General features: G+C 48.1%; 1 protein-coding gene across 1 annotated transcript; it reads left to right on the plus strand.

The window, feature by feature from the left end:
- The first annotated feature begins 240 nt into the window (after nt 1-240).
- Nucleotides 241-15408, plus strand: LOC144820316 (uncharacterized). The gene is made up of 4 exons (XM_078677889.1): nt 241-472; nt 13152-13250; nt 13934-14068; nt 14888-15408. Exons 1-4 carry the CDS (start codon nt 241-243, stop codon nt 15334-15336), a joined length of 915 nt encoding a protein of 304 aa, XP_078534015.1. The 3' UTR covers nt 15337-15408.
- The last annotated feature ends 404 nt before the right edge of the window (nt 15409-15812 follow it).

A 15812-nucleotide genomic window follows, 5' to 3' on the forward strand; every position in this document is an offset into this window, starting at 1 on the left:
GTTGCCAATGGCTTACCTGCCCTTTCAGGGTCCATCGGTGACTCCGGTCTAGCTGCAGGAGTTCCTGTCAGCCATTGCACGTGTCTTTGGACCGTCCGGCCCTGCCGGTGCGTCTTCGGGCCCCGCGTGCCCGGCTGGGGGCCCTCATTCTTTGACGTTGCTGGCTCCGGCCCGACGTCTTCGATGACCCAAGCATTGACGCCGAGGGACCCCCGTGGATCCAGGCCTGGATCCCCGTCCATGCCGGTTAGCCCTGTGCGACCTCCACCGGCATCGCCGATGCTGGCAAACCCGGCCGATGCCGTCCCCAGGTCCCTCCCCGGCGTGGGACAGGTGCCGAAAGGGTGTCTTCCGACGCCGTTTGGGACTTTCTTTCTCTTTGTCCACCCACCTCCGTATGTTCCACCTGTTCCACAGGCTATGGAGGACGGGGAGGACTGGGAGAGGTCTGAGGACCCTCTCGCAGCCCAATGTGAGTTAGACCAGGACTGGGATGAGGATCCGGGGGATGCAGGTGACCAGGATTATGCTCCAGGACCTGGTGCACTATCTCCTACTGTGGCTACGGAGGAGGGTGGATCATACTCTATGGTGTTGCGTAGGGCAGCTGAGGCTCTCCACCTCGAACTCTCTACTGTGGCCATCAGGACTAATCTCCTGACAGGGGTGATTTGGGCAGCTTCTGCTACTACGGAGCCGCTGCTGCCCTTTAACAATGCACTCTCAGTCGTTCTTTTGGGCACCTGGTCCAGGCCCAACACAGGGGCTCCTGTGGACAAGAACATGGCCCGACGCCATCGCCAAGCCCCGGGCGACCACGTTTTCCTCTCCCAACACCCCACCCCCGAGAGCTTGGTTGTCCAAGCCTCTGCATCCCCAAGTGCATTCCCTTTCGCACCTCCGGACAGGGAATCCAAGAAACTGGAGCAATTTGGGAAGAAGATTTTCTCTTCCACCGGTTCAGGTCTGCGGTCTGTGAACACTGTATGTCTCTTGGGCCGTTACTCCCATTCTGTGTGGGATACGGTTGCACAAGTGCTGCCTCAGTGTCCGGTGGAGGCTCGGACAATTCTTTCCCAAGCTATTGCTGAGAGGAGAGACGCAGCCAAGTTCACCATCCATTGTGGTCTTGACACTGCTGACTCGCTGGGCAGGGCGATTTCAACAACAGTGGCGCTACCCCGTCATGCCTGGCTAAGAACGACTGGCTTTTCTGGGGATGTCCAGAACACGTTGATGGACATGCCTTTTGATGGCACTCACCTGGTCGGTGCTAAAGCAGACTGTGCGGCCAAGTCTTTGGGCCTTTCGGTCACACACACCCCTTCCGCTTCTGCTTTTCGCTCCTTTCGTGGCCAAGTAAGGGTTGCCCAAGCACGTTCGTTGCAAAGCCACAGGCCTGCGCAGCAACAGTCTCAGCATAGCCGCGGACGTGGGACCCGCAGAGGCGGGTCACGGGGCCAGCGTGCGGGTCAGTCCACAACCCCCCCCTGCAGCCGCTGCCTCCAAACCTTCCTAGTCTTGAGACCCTCCGGGTGAGTCAGCGCCTTGAGACCCTCCGGGTGAGTAGTGCACTATATAAATGCTCTGATTGATTGATTGATTGATTGATAGTCTGGTGTTTAAGGTTCACCAGACGCCAGTGAGAGGCAGGATTCGCCATCACCTCCACCACTGGCGCACCATCACATCGGACAGGTGGGTTCTGCAACAGGTCCAAAGGGCCTACTCAGGGGATCACTTGACACTTCTCCGGCAGAAAGTTACGACCCTCTTGGCCAAAGGGGCCATCGAGCGCGTTCCGACGCTAGAAGTAGGTTGGGGTTGTTACTCCCACTACTTATTGGTTCCAAAGAAGGACAAAGGCCTGTATCCTGGACCTTCAGAATATCAATAGCTTCCTCTGGAAGGAGAAGTTCAAGATGCTCACACTTGCTCAGGTCTTGTCTGCCCTCGACCCGCAAGACTGGTTGGTAGCGTTGGACCTGCAGGATGCATATTTTCATATCCCGTCCTGCCGGCCCACCAACGCTACCTGCGATTCATGGTAGAGCAGGAGCATTTTCAGTTCACTGTGCTCCCCTTTCGCCTTACAAGCGCCCCTCGGGTGTTCACGAAAGTGATGGCGGTGGTCGCAGCTCATCTGCGCAGATCAGGGGTTTCAGTCTTCCCCCTATCTCGACGACTGGTTTTTGAAGGCGGGCTCGCCCCAAACAGTCATCTCCCACCTCCAGGCTACGGCCGACCTCCTGCATTTGCTGGGGTTCCCCATCAATGTGCAGAAGCTCCTCTTCATTGGAGCAGTTCTGGACACAGCGCAGTTTCGGGTCTATCCTCCCGATCAGCGAGTCCGGGACATTCGGGCTATGATTCTGATCTTTCAGCCCTTATCCCAGGTTTCCATTAGGACGACCTTGAGGCAGCTGGGCCTCATGGCCTCCTGCATCCTGCTCACCAACCATGCCAGATGGCATATGCAGGCTCTGCAGTGGGACCTGAAGCTACAGTGGGCGCAGGATCAGAGGAACCTGTCCAACCATGTCCAGATCTCGGAAGGCACTGCACAACAATTGCAGTGGTGGCTCACGAATCATCATTGGGTCAGCGGCAGATCCCTCTCCCTTCCCCAACCGGAGCACACAGTGGTGACAGATGCGTCCCCCCTGGAATGGGGTGGACTCATGGGAGTGGCGGAGATCAGAGGCCTCTGGTCTCCGGCGGAGTCCCGGCTCCATATCAGCCTTCTGGAGCTTCGGGCGATCCTTTCAGATGCACAAGTTACTTACTTGTGTAACGATATATCTGTAAGAGACATTAGTTAGTGATAGATTACTGAACTGATTTCTAGGGTTAAGGTCATCCCTTTCAGGGCCCTAGTTTCAATGCACCAGTGGTCAGTATCTTGCATGGCTCTGTGTTCCTGGCACGGAAAGTCGTGTACAGAACTGACGTCAACGTCATCTCGGCGACTACGATGCCAGCGCGTACATAGAGCCGTATGACAAAGCCTACCGACGTGCTGGAGTACTGCTGATGAAAAAACTTTCCAGATCCAGTCTGACGCCTGGGGATATTCTATGTCAAGGAATCTATCACTAACTAATGTCTCTTACAGATATATCGTTACACAAGTAACTTTGTGCGCCAAGAGAAACCAGGCACAAACAAATGAGCAAGGTGGTATAGCACATAGTATGTGGTTACATGACATCTCATATCTTACACAGCTTATTTTGGGTTAGTGTTCCCTGTGTTGGAATTTTTACTAGAGGGTTTACTTTGAATCCAAATTGGAGGGGAGAGTATTTGTGTTCATACATAGTAACGTTGTAATATGGTCAAATATTGCATGGTGGGGTACTGGTGAAATAATTAATTACGAAACTGAAGGCCAAGTGGTTTGTACATGGCACTTAAGTCCCAGGGCTAGCTCCGCCGCTGTGGCGGAGGAGCGTCGCCCCACTACCCAAAGAGGCAAACAAAAAAATTGAATAATCTTAGTGCAGATCATTTTATTTTTCGTCCTACGGCTGTTTTGGGGACGGGGCCACAGCACTGTAGCAGGGCAAGGAGGAGTTGTGGGCCATGATGTCAGTGCACATGACGGTTTGGCCGGCCTTCTTAGGCCTGCCCAACTGTCATGCACATGGACATCTCTCCAACCTAGCTCTATTGCTGGCTGGAAAGATCAACAGGCACAGGGTCCCATGCCCCGATGGAGCTCTAAACCAGTGCGCTCCGCCCAATCCCGACGCTGCTCTCATGGTGAGAGAAGCATCGGGATTGGGCGCATGGGAAGATGTGAGCTTCAGCCTGTGACAGAGAAGAAGCCCATGGAGCAGTGCTTCCAGCAGCAGACCCGCAGGGAAGTTTATTTTTTATTTTTTTATTTCAGCCCCCTCGCTCTGCCCCCTCCCAGCTGGCCACTTTGTGCAGCCCCCCCACTGCACCCTCTGTGGTGCCCTTTCCACACTGGCCCCGCCCACCACATCTCCCTTACATCAGCCGCTACTGCTGAATCCCAAGATGCACTATGGGACCATATAACATGTTTCCCGTTATGTATTTTATATATTAGGGGTGTCTATTTATTAAAAAGTAATACAGCACAACAAATCACCTTGCTGCACCGCGTTACAGGGAAAGAATAGGAATGTGACATATTTCACACAATACAGCACATTCCTGCCTTTTCCCCAGTGCTGGTGCACAATGGGCTGCATGTTGTTTTTGTGCAGGAATGGACACGTTCATGCACAAAAACAATCCCTTGAGGCAGCATCACACAAAGAAGAAGTAATGAGGATAAATAAAGATATTTCTCATTGTTATCCCACCCCTGGGAAGGAGTAGCATTTTGGGGAATTCCGAGATCTACCAGTAATGGTAAATCTTGGAATGTGTCAAAATCCATGGGAACCGCGGGGGAACACCCACGTAAATCCCATGGAATGCCTCCCTGGGGTAAAGTAGCACAATGCAGCGCTTTGCGCAGCGTTGGATGAATATCTGATTTATCAGTTCACTCAGGGCCATGCAAAAGGGCCTTGCGTGGATTGATAAATCACATTTTAGGGTTTACGTCATGCATGCACCAGGTTGCATGGTGCAAAGCCTTGATAAATATGAGCCTACATGTTTATTCCGGGGAAGTTAGCATCAAAAAGCTATTTTCTTCAAAGTGCGTATACCAATGGGTGCTGATTGGATGTAGAATGTTTACATTTTATTTATTTATTTATTTGAGTTTTATATAGCCTGGCTAGACCCGGAGGTATCAGAGCGGTTTACCTAAGGAAACAGTGTGTTACAAATTACAGAGATTTCACATTAATAAAAGAATGGATACATATTTAATACAGGAGTTATTAGCAAAAACAAGAGTCAGGATCCAAACAGATCAGGGAGAGTTGGGAGTCCAAAGGAAGGAGACAGCAGTGGAGAAGACGAGACAAATGTCCGAAGACCGGCTGGGTAGGTGACAGCCAAAGCGGTGTGCCAGAGCCAGTCTCCACTATAGCTGTCGGAGCAGCTCCACCGGTGATAGGCCATGCGGATCGGACTCCGCCGGCTTAGAGTGAGGATCTGGAGGCGAACAAAAGACTAGAGTCCATGTGCGGGTGAGTGGAGATGGCGAGGGTGGGGGGTTAGGAGAGGATATGCAGCTTGCCTGCCCTCTTTAAGCCAGGTAGGTCGAGGTTGTTGATCTCTGTGACTGAGGCTGGGGGTTTTCAACAACGAGACTTGTCCTTGACTAGGTGAGATCAGTGGCAGCCATTTTAGGGTCAAGCACGGAATGTTGTTCAAGTCCCTTGTTGTTAAGGATGGGCCAGTTCCCTGGATAGAGATTATGGTCGACCAGGAGATTCCATGATGATCCAGGGAGGAGGTCACCAGTTGGAGAGAGACGAAAAGATCTGTCCAAAGCAAAAGCAGCATGGGCGCCATGTTGGAGTCAGGCGCGGCCGGGAATCAGTATTTGTCTTGTGAAAGGAGAACGCCCTATGGTAACGGGCAAGCCCAGTCCACCTCTAGAGATTGTTATGGACCGTTAGGGTATTACACGGAATCTCCATTCACCGTTGACTCAAAGGAGGTCACCGGAGTCCCGAGGTGCCATCTTGTCCAGTGCATCCGCTCCCTGGGACTTGATTTGGGATACTCGATTCCCCGTCCAAAGTGCAATCTCAATCCCGTCTCCTGTGTGGAATGGAGAATAAAGTAACGTGTGCGACTGACCTGTCTCTGCCTGGCTTTGTGGGCGAAGAACACAACAACTGGCGACGAGGAGGTGGGATAAAGAGTCACCACCAGAAGCGTGTTGTGCCCCTCTATGACGTCCAAACAGAGCCCTGAGCCCACCCTGGTTTGCCGGCCACTAAGAAACAAACAGCGATGTTAGGAGTTCATTGGATTAAAACAAACAAAACCAGGAGTCTACCCTGGTCTGTCGGGAAGATAAACGCGAAATCGGGACGTTGTAGTATCTTCACAAGCGAGGGGGGCCCGTCCAGAGGTCTTATAGCCCCCATCCTTTACCCCGCGACTCCTACAGTTCAAGCCGGGGCAGTGAGCCACACACAGCCAGCCCCCGATGTCAAACCTGCATTGGCTCCCGCCTCCAGTCGTCACTGGCAGCCACTACGAGCACCCGGCCACGTCTCTGCCAATGCCTCCGCTCTATGAGACCTGATTGCTTTACTTTTCTTTTTTTGAGAAAACAACGGAGAGGGCCAGCGAGAACCAATTTTTTAATATATTTTACAACTGTAATCATAACATGAAAAATTCAATGGTTCCGCTTCTGTATCAAAGTATCCAACAAAGAACTCCCCTCCCACTCGATGTCTTGAGCCCAACTCATGCTGTGGACTGACACCTTGGTTTCCGAACACTGTTGATACATGTACATTCCTCATACATGTATCAGAGAGGCATTTCTCTCCCAGCTCCTTCCCCTTCGCGGATCCTCCCTTGGGGCTAGTTATACAGAAATAGCTTTAGGGCACGCTGCCTTGGAGGGGCCAAGTACTGATTCTCTAGTCTAGTAAGACATTTATTAACAGGAGTCCCATGGCTGTGAATTTCTTCTGAGCGTTATTCATGTCAGGGGTTCGTTTTTCATAAGCTTGGGTTTGCCACACCCTTCTAAACCATTCATGTGCCCTTTTTAACACAAAATGTAGATAACCTTACTGCATAATTTGGTCCTCTATGCTGCATAATCACAGTAGCCCCAACAAAGGTTAAGCCCTACAGAGTGTTTTGGTGGCTTTCATTATAATTATGACAGCGATATTTCACAGGCAACCATGAAATATCTCTAGATTTCATGGATTCCTATGAAGTATCTGTTTTTGTACCACAGCATTTTGTGTAATAGAACATCCAAACACGTAAAACACGTCCAGGGTGGAATACGCGACTTCTGTTCGTTTGGGCACAATCTTGTGGATAGTTTAGTTTCAGTTAATGAAGTGGTCATCAAACTACTTCTCTGAAGATTCCTCATTTTGTCTGATCCTGCTTGTCTCTAGAATACCCATTACAAGAGACCCAGAGAGAGAGAGACATTTTCATGCCTACCTACCTCATTAAGATGTCCAGTGTTAGAGGGAGAGATAACAAAAAAGGCAGTATTGGTGAATTGTGTAACACAAAGTCGAGGATGTGTGAATCTCGGCGTCAGCTCAACATCCTGTGTTTCTTTGCAAATCACTTAATCTCTCCGTGCCTAAAAAATAATTAAATACCTAATCTGACCTTGTGTAATGTAACTGATGGTCATGCAAAGCGCTCCAATGCCCTTGAGTTGAGTTTGCATTACATAAAACTAATACAAAATAAAATAAGAACCCGATTCTTGTGCGACCTCTTGACCAGCTGATGCACTAAGGGAAAGTGAAAATGTCCAATACATTCCATGTGATGTTAGAATAAAATATGTTTTCTGATGAAGAGCTTGTATTTATAATCTCTGGCATACTCTGATTCTGTTTTAGCCACAGTGGAAACACATACGTGTCTGGGGCAATTTTCATGGGCCCCATTGGAATTAATTTATGGGTCCACGAACCCCATTGATATCCTCTTGAGTAAAGTTTTCTAATGTAAGTATGAAACTTAGCAAACATCTGTGACAAAATGTTAAAGCCCTGTTTTCAGGGAAGCCACAAATTCGTCGATTAGATAAATTATTCACCACAGAGCATTGCATTTTGAAAATTTATGGTTTTGCTGTCTTTGGTTATGTTTCAGTGTCTTATACTATTACAGGAGTAGTGCACTATGTCAGTTATTTTGCAAGAATGTTGTTTGAAAATACTGTAAGGCAATAATCGAGCTTCAGTGTTTCTGGGGAGTTTAGCCCTATGAAAACCGCAGGTAGCCCTCTAGTTAGAGGAATGTATGTATTAGAGGTGTGGAACCAGAAAATTATTGTCAGAAGTTCAAATAATCATTGTGTCCGAAATATTGTGTACAAAATATCACCCCATCAAACCTAATATTAGAAAATATACACCCAGTGAGAATCTTTTGTAAATGTTAGTTTTGACATAATATTTATATCAGACTGTTGCAAAGTCATCCTGTGCCCTGGGAACCCCAACTTTTAGCTGACTGATACTGGTAGTAATTGACTCTGACTGATCCTGGGCTCTGCCTAACCAAGCGTAGGGCCCGTGCTTTGCTGAAGGCACACACTTAGAACACAGTGAAAACACCTACATACACTATGGGCTAGGATTAACATAACCTCCCTTATAAATCCCAGTTACCTAATAGGGTTGGGGGATTGAAACTACCTTTAAGTCACTAGTATGTAATAGGGCATGGCCATTTAGAGGCCAGCAGCCTTTTCTGCACTTGCATGGGAGCACTGCTGAAGCCTGAGGTTAGTTTAAAAGCAGCCCTGTGTTGCTCGACTGCTGTTGAAATGCACATTTTGCCCAAACTCCACTTAAAAATGAATAAACTACAATGTTTTGGCATATTAGGTACCCACAGGGTCTACTCTAGTTGTCCCAGGGGTGGGGGTCAGGTAGTTATAAGGAGGACCCTTATAAAATGAGTTTTATATGCCTTGGGTTTAGTGAAATTGCACATTTTACTTCCCACATTGTAGTAAAGTGCTTCCCAAAAACTGACTTTTGTGCTAGGAGCACTGTGGAGTGAGGATCTGCAATACTTTTACATGTTCAGAACACTTAACGTCTCCCCTAGGTATCCAGGAGTGTGGGGTCCTGTAGATATATGTAGTTTGTGATGTGTGGCACACTAAGTTCCTCTATGGTTTACTTCTTGTCGGCGTGTTGTTTAATTACGTTTTTTGGGTGCTAGTGGGTGGCACCCTCTGACCCTGGGGAGTTGAGCTTGAGAAAAAACAAAGGTACACTGATAACTTAATATTTCAGGCAGAAAGGTTTTTCGTGTCAGTGGAGCACTGGGCGCACAGCCTATTATGGGAGCACTGAGAAGCAATATCAGTGGTGCAACTGGGTAAGTGGAAAACCTAATAACCACTCAAAAGTTAAACCAGAGAACTGGCAAAACACAACAATATATACACGGAAATACCCTATGCACACACAAAGTATTGATGTACACGTTGGTGGTAGTACACGCAATAGTGAACAAATAATGTTGCAGAGAAACAGTCCAAATCCTTGGTTCTTTAATATCCATATGCTCTACAACAGCCAGCCGACACGTGTTTCATCGCTTATGCGAATCTTCAGGGCTCAAAATGGCTGCGTATATGCCAAAGGTCGCTCTGCCATGATACATCCGACCCGGTGGGGCCCTAGACCAATTCAAATTCACATATTGAGGTAAAGACGTATACTGGACGCTCTGTATGCCTCAAGGCAACACTCTGAACCATCCCACATCCGGAAAACAAATCAAATTATTCACTAACGCTACATGTGACACAAAAAATCTGGTTTATTTACTCAAATGCCCATGTGGCCTCCCATACGTGGGAAAGACAGAGAGAAAAATAAAAGTTCGCTTGACAGAACACAAGAGCACCATTAGAAACAAAATGACAAAGTCACCTGTGGCTGCACATTTCATAACCTATAAACACAACATCAGCCAGTTAAGATTTTTGATTTTGGAGGTTGTCCCTGTCAAACAGGGTACAGACAACAGGAAAAGACTATTGCAACGTGAAATGTTTTGGATAAAGAAACTGGATGCTTGCCATCCAAAGGGACACAATGATCGGATGGAATATAGTTGTTTTCTGTAGATTCATTTTGAATGTCAGGAAGCCCATGTTATCACTCCACCTAACTCAGACCCTCACAGAGAGTATCATAATTTACACACACACCACATATGACACTATCACTGGTTATTTATGTTCTTGTTTTCAAGTGTTATTTCCTTCCTGGTTTTGTTTACAAGTTTTATTTCCTTCCTTTATTTGTCTACCAGTTTTACCAACACAAATGTAGAATATAAGCATGGGCGGATTTTGCGGATTCGCAATCCGTGAATTTGCGGATTTGCGGATTGCGAAAATCCGCAAAATCCGCGAACTCTCGCGGATTTTGCGGATTCTTTTTTTTTGTGTTCGCACGGGTTTCTGCAAGTTCGCGAGGGTTTCGTACAATTTCGCAAATCGCGAACTTACTTGTCGGGTCGCCAGTTTTGCGAACTTGTTGTTTCTACGTGCCCAGCCTGTTTGCAAGCCTTTCTTCATCACTGCCACCCTCTGTCACCACTGGCACTCTCTTTGTTCACCCATGCCACCCTCTGGCTCACCCATGCCACTCTCTGTGTCATCACAGCACCCTCTGGTTCACCAGTGTACATTATTGGGGGAAAGCAAAGCACTGCCATCCTCTGTCAACACTGGCACTCTGGTTCACCCATGCCACCCTCTGGCTGGCACACCCATGCCACCCTCGGTGTCATCACAGCACCCTCTGGTTGACCAGTCAGTGTACATTATTGTGGCAAAGCAAAGCACACCTGCTAAGTGCTTTAAGTTTTGCAAAATTAAATTACAACGACACCTGCCCTGCCCCAACTGACATTAATGAAGGCTGGCACCTGCTTGTCTGCTCCCTTTACTTTGTGTTGCAATGTAAATTTTTTTAACAGGATCTTTGTTGGCAATGGCATACTTGTAACTATTCTGTGACTGTCAGAGCAGGGTCACACAATAGTTGCAAGTAGGCAACCGAATTCTGGAGGGCCCCTTCAGGAAGCACTACAGGGAATGGTTACAAATGATGAGCTTGAACTTTTGCACTTGCTCATTGGTTTTGCTTTTGCAAAAATCGTTTTTCGGTAATTTCGCGCTATTCGCGAGGCGCGGCGTCGTGCGAAATCGACCGTGGAAGCCGCAAACTCGTGCGAATTACCCCAAGGTCGAGTATGGGCGCCGCCATTTTGTTTGCGTGACGTATTTCCGTTTCCGCCCGCTCTGTGTAATCTCGCGGAATGAGCGCCTTGCGAATACAAGTTCGCACGAGTTCGCGAGAGAAATCGCGTGCGAACTTACTTACGCGCACGTGATCGGGCCGCCATCTTGTTTTTCATTCATTCCTATGTGTCTGGGCATGGTGTTTCTATCCTCTCTATATCTCTGCCATCCTTTGCTTGTTTTAATATTTTTTTGATCTATTTAACTTATTATCTATCCCTCTAGTTTTCTAGCTCTATATTTTTGTGTTTTAGGCTACTTTTGTTTACTTTTCAACTACTTTTTTAAACTTTTATTTTCTTCTTCCCTAGTCTTATTCTTTTTCATTTTTTCTCCTTGTTGCTACCACCTGCCCACACCATGGTGAAGCCATCAGTGAAGCTGCCCAAGACGGGCCCCGCAGCCCGTGCCCGGCTCCCGTGTGGCCGTTTGAGGGCGGAAATGGTGGTGCCCAGGGACATCTTCAGCCCTGAGGAGGTGGGCGCACTGGTTTACTTTGTACAGCGCCGCCTCCCCAGGACCATCGCGGCAGACGGCAGGATCGCTGGTGGCTACAACCTCCAGGAGCGACGGAAGCGGTGGGAGGAGGTGTGCCGGGCCCTGTTTGACATCTCGGGGGTCCAGCGCACCTACAACCAGGTGACCCACCGCTGGACGGATCTCCTGGACCGGGAGCGCGACCTGCTCGACCTGCTGGGAGTGGAGGTCCCCGGGCTTGGTGAGTAGTAGTAGCAATTTTTTCATCACTCACTACTCTGTTTTTTCTCCTGCTCTGTGTGTTATATTGCAAATGTTTGTTTTAACTTTTTTACAAAGAGCAATAATGCTGCCGATTACATTGATAGTAGAGGTAAATTAATATTTCAAAATCTTCTGTGCATTTCAGGTGCACTGCTCTCCTTCTCTGTGGCGGTGCCACTGCTTATTTGTTTTCTATTTTGTGTTCATTTAATTGTGCTGAGTAATGTATGAGTGTACTTTACAGAACTGCGTAATGCTAGACACAAAGGGGCAGATTTACAAGCCCCTTGCGCCACGTTTACGCTGCCTTACCTGACGCAACAGCGACGTAAACGTGGCGCATCCCTGCGAGTCATGTACAACGTGATGCATCTAGGGAGATGCGCCACGTTAAGGCCTGGGCATGCGCCACAATGGGTGCGTTCCCACGCAGGGGGGGGGGGCGGTCAGGCAGCTGTGCGCCTCGCAAAAGTGCCTGCGTGAAATCTACAAGATATAACGCAGGCACTTCCGCGACGCTGCTACGTCAATTCTTTATTCCTGCTTGCTTGAAGCAGGCGTAAGGACTGATGCGGTATGTTGAGTATTGGGCAGCCCTGAGCATTGCTAGAGTTGCATTGCGCCTGCGACGCGACTCTAGAGATGCGCCCCTCTTTCGTCAAGAGATGCGTCACGCATCTGCCTACCCTTGCGCCAGGGTGTGCCGCATTGTAATTGCGGCGCATCTACCGTGACGCAAGGTTAGTTTTGCGTTACGCATTTGTTCTGGCGCACCTCTGGAGGTGTGCAGCCCAGAACTCGTAAGTATGCCCCTAAGTGTCAGATTTGCAATTACCTGTGCATCCCTGCAAAGTGTGCGGCACGCCAGCACCACCCATGGTGCGCCGTATTTACAATGCGGCACACCATGGTCCCAAAACGTCACCGAAGCGTTACGCATCGGTGCCGTAAGGCGGCACATTGATGGAGTTGCGTTGCAATGATGGCGCAGCTCCAGCAATGCTGGTTCAAGCCGTACGTCTGCTTCATGCAGGCGCAGGGTTTGATTGACGCATCATTGTCCTAAATGACTGATTGAAATTTTATATATTCCCCATAGCCACTTTTAGCATGCGTTCCTGCGCAGGAACGTCCTCCCTTGCGCTGGAACGCTCCCTTACGGCGTAGGGCTTTAGAATGGGATGCATCTCCCATATGTGTCACGTTGTTAATATACGCCACACCGTGGCGCCTCTCTTGTTGTGGCGCTGCGTCACAAAAGTGATGCAAGAACGTAGCAAAAGAGCTGCAAGGGGCTTGTAAATTTGCCCCTAGAGTAGAGGCTCAGGTGCAGTCCTTCCTTTGTAGCCCTCTTTTTGGCTGAAATAGTTGGTTCTTGTTCTTTCTAAATGTTTGATTTGGTTGACAAGGACATCGACAAGCAGCAATCATCAATGTTTTCTGTTCTTTCTTTCATGTTGTACGTCAGGTCCCCCCAGGGGCAAGCGGACGGAACAGGAGGATGCTGTGGCTCCAGAGGAGGAGGAGGATGCAGGCCAGGGCGGCGAGTGCTCCTTTGCTGGCCCCAGTAAGTTTTCATTTAAATATAGAGGACCTATTGTTGTCCAAGCGTTCCTAATTTAATTTTTTCGAAATAGTGTTTAGATAGGAGCACAATCCCTAATACTACTGTTGCAGGGACAATTCTCCACAAACCGAACTATGGACACTAAACACAAGAGTAATAATATTTCAGAGTGGCGTGTTTGGCGCACTGTATAAACCTGGTAGTGTCAGAGGCACGGACTCCTCCTTGCAAAAATTGCAAAACCTTTCGCTCAGTCACTCTAGTCTGGAGGACCAAAAACCACAGAGTCTATTCAAGTTTAAAAGCTTTATTAAAAGTAAACACATATATTAAAATTAAGTTAGCTGGAAATGGAAAAGTGTTTGGTGCTGAGTTGATGAGTAATGGAACACATTTCTTGTGGTCGAGCCGAGCTTTCACCTGGTTTGAAGTTGATGTTGCTCTTGTCCTTAGAAGTCCAGCTTCTGTCTGTTCAGAGAAAAATGGTGTGTGTTAAAATTAAGCAAGCATTCATCAATTGTGACAAAAAAGTGCAGCAAGACAACAGCCTTTCCGTGGAAGGAGGGACATTTTTACTTTAGATTAGACAGTCAATTACTTTTTCTGTTGTTTTCACATTTCTTCATTCCTAGACCAAATACTAGTGAGTGGTGTAATCTAACATTCTTAAATCTACTTTGTAGGTGGAACATCTGGTGGCGGGGCCAGCTCGGATGTGGTGGTGGTGGTCGACTCCGAGGACAACTCTGGGGAGGAGGCGGCGCAAGTGGCCCAAGAAGATACTGTGAGGAAGCAGACAGTGGTGGTGGCGGGTAGAGGTAAGCTGGATCATGGTACTATCTGACTCTTAGATAGCATATGATGTGTATCTACAGAGAGTAGACGGTCACTGGATGAACTACGTGTTACTTTGAAGAGCATGTAACACCGCACCCGCACGTCCGTTCCAGTGTAGGAAAGGCAAGGAAAAGAAGTTGTAATTTTGTCAAAAAACTACCATTAATAGTAGCAGTAGTTTTTATTGCAAGCACAGCATATATCCGGTTAATAGTACGGTGGCCACTCCCCACCTCTTAATAATTTTAGTAGTAGTACATCATTCATGTGTGGATGTATCACTGGTCACTCAATAAAAAGCAAAGCACCTGAAGTCATCCCATATGTAAGCAAATACATCCCATGTGAAGTGATAGATAATCCCATTATTTATCTCCTTGATTTTCCTTTCCTAGTACTCATTTGCACTGTAGGGTGAAAGTTAAATTAATTAAGCAGTAGCCCTTGTAACAGAGTATTCTCAGTGCCACCCGTAATAGAAAAGTAAGAGCTTCACCACCTGCATGTACTGGACCGGTACAGTAACGCAAGTGTATGTCACTCATCATGGCGTGCGTCTGTTATTTTTCTCGGGTGCAAGTTCACTGCGCTGGCATTATGCCGGCTTGCAGATAACGTACCAAACAATTTTGCCCCCTTGCCCCTCCCTGCAGACACCCATGATACTGGCCTCAATAGTTTTGTACTGCGCTGGCTAGTTGCTAGTTGTACTGTGACACAACTTTCTGCTGAATCATTTTGTGTTAATCATATTCTTAAAGAGCATTGGTTACAGATTATGTCTTTCTTTCTTCATATAGTTGTTCATACTAAAACATCCAAACCATCCAGGAGTATGCAGGCTCTACTGGCCCGGCAACGGAGGCTGGATGCCACTGTTGCAGAATATCGGCGGCTGGTGGAACTGGAGGGGGAGGACACGCAGTCCAGTACATCTAATGGGACACCTGCATCCTCCTCCGCGCCCCCACGTTCTGCCGGTCAGCGCAGTGCTCCGGCGGTACGGAGCCGGGCTGGCAGACGCCACCGCCGAGCAGCAAAGGCTGCCCCTCACAGTACTCTCAAGGCTCGCTTGCGCCGTGCAACCCACAGAGTGTCCGACCTGGAGGCGGAGGTCCGCAAGTTGAAGGAACATCAAAATTTGTTGGAGGGCCTCCGCTTAGACCACGCCATCCTCCGGGAGCAGTACGATGCCCTGGCCCTAAGGCATGATGCCCTGGAGGCCAAAGTCCACAGCATGCATCCCTAGAGTGTCCCTTGCCCCTTTTTTAGAGACTTTTGGGGGGTGGGAATTGGGAGTTGGGGTTTTTGGGGACTTTTGAAGGACTATTTATTTGTTGGGGTTAGGGAGGGTCTTGCGGGATATTATTTTGTTAGGGATATAAAAATATACTTTTTCAAACTTTATCTGAGCATACCTGTTTTTTACTACTTTTGAGCCTGGTGGGTGGTGGTTTTGCAGTAAGTTCGTTTTACTGAACACTGTCATCGTGTTGGTTCACGTGTAATTTGCCAAATGAGGAATGCTGCGGCATCAAAATCAAGACAGTTCTGCTGATGGGCTTGTTGTTGTGATGGGGTGATTACAGTTTTGTTGTGAATGTGATCAAGCACTTGCTAAACAAAGAAAGACAGACACACAGGAATAAAAGTGAATAAGGACGAAAAATAAAGTTAATGAATCATTGACTCATTTTCAGAACTCGCTGTCAGGGAAGCAGAGCT

Source organism: Lissotriton helveticus, chromosome 2_1, assembly GCF_964261635.1.
Source record: "Lissotriton helveticus chromosome 2_1, aLisHel1.1, whole genome shotgun sequence".
In the NCBI taxonomy this organism is placed as follows: domain Eukaryota; kingdom Metazoa; phylum Chordata; class Amphibia; order Caudata; family Salamandridae; genus Lissotriton; species Lissotriton helveticus.

Excerpts from the sequence above, each read along its gene's own strand:
- LOC144820316 (XM_078677889.1), top strand. The coding sequence starts at position 241 with ATGCCGGTTAGCCCTGTGCGACCTCCACCGGCATCGCCGATGCTGGCA. Across the intron at positions 473-13,151 it reads GGACCCTCTCGCAGCCCAAT|GTCCCCCCAGGGGCAAGCGG; the intron begins GTGAGTTAGACC and ends GTTGTACGTCAG. Across the intron at positions 13,251-13,933 it reads GTGCTCCTTTGCTGGCCCCA|GTGGAACATCTGGTGGCGGG; the intron begins GTAAGTTTTCAT and ends TCTACTTTGTAG.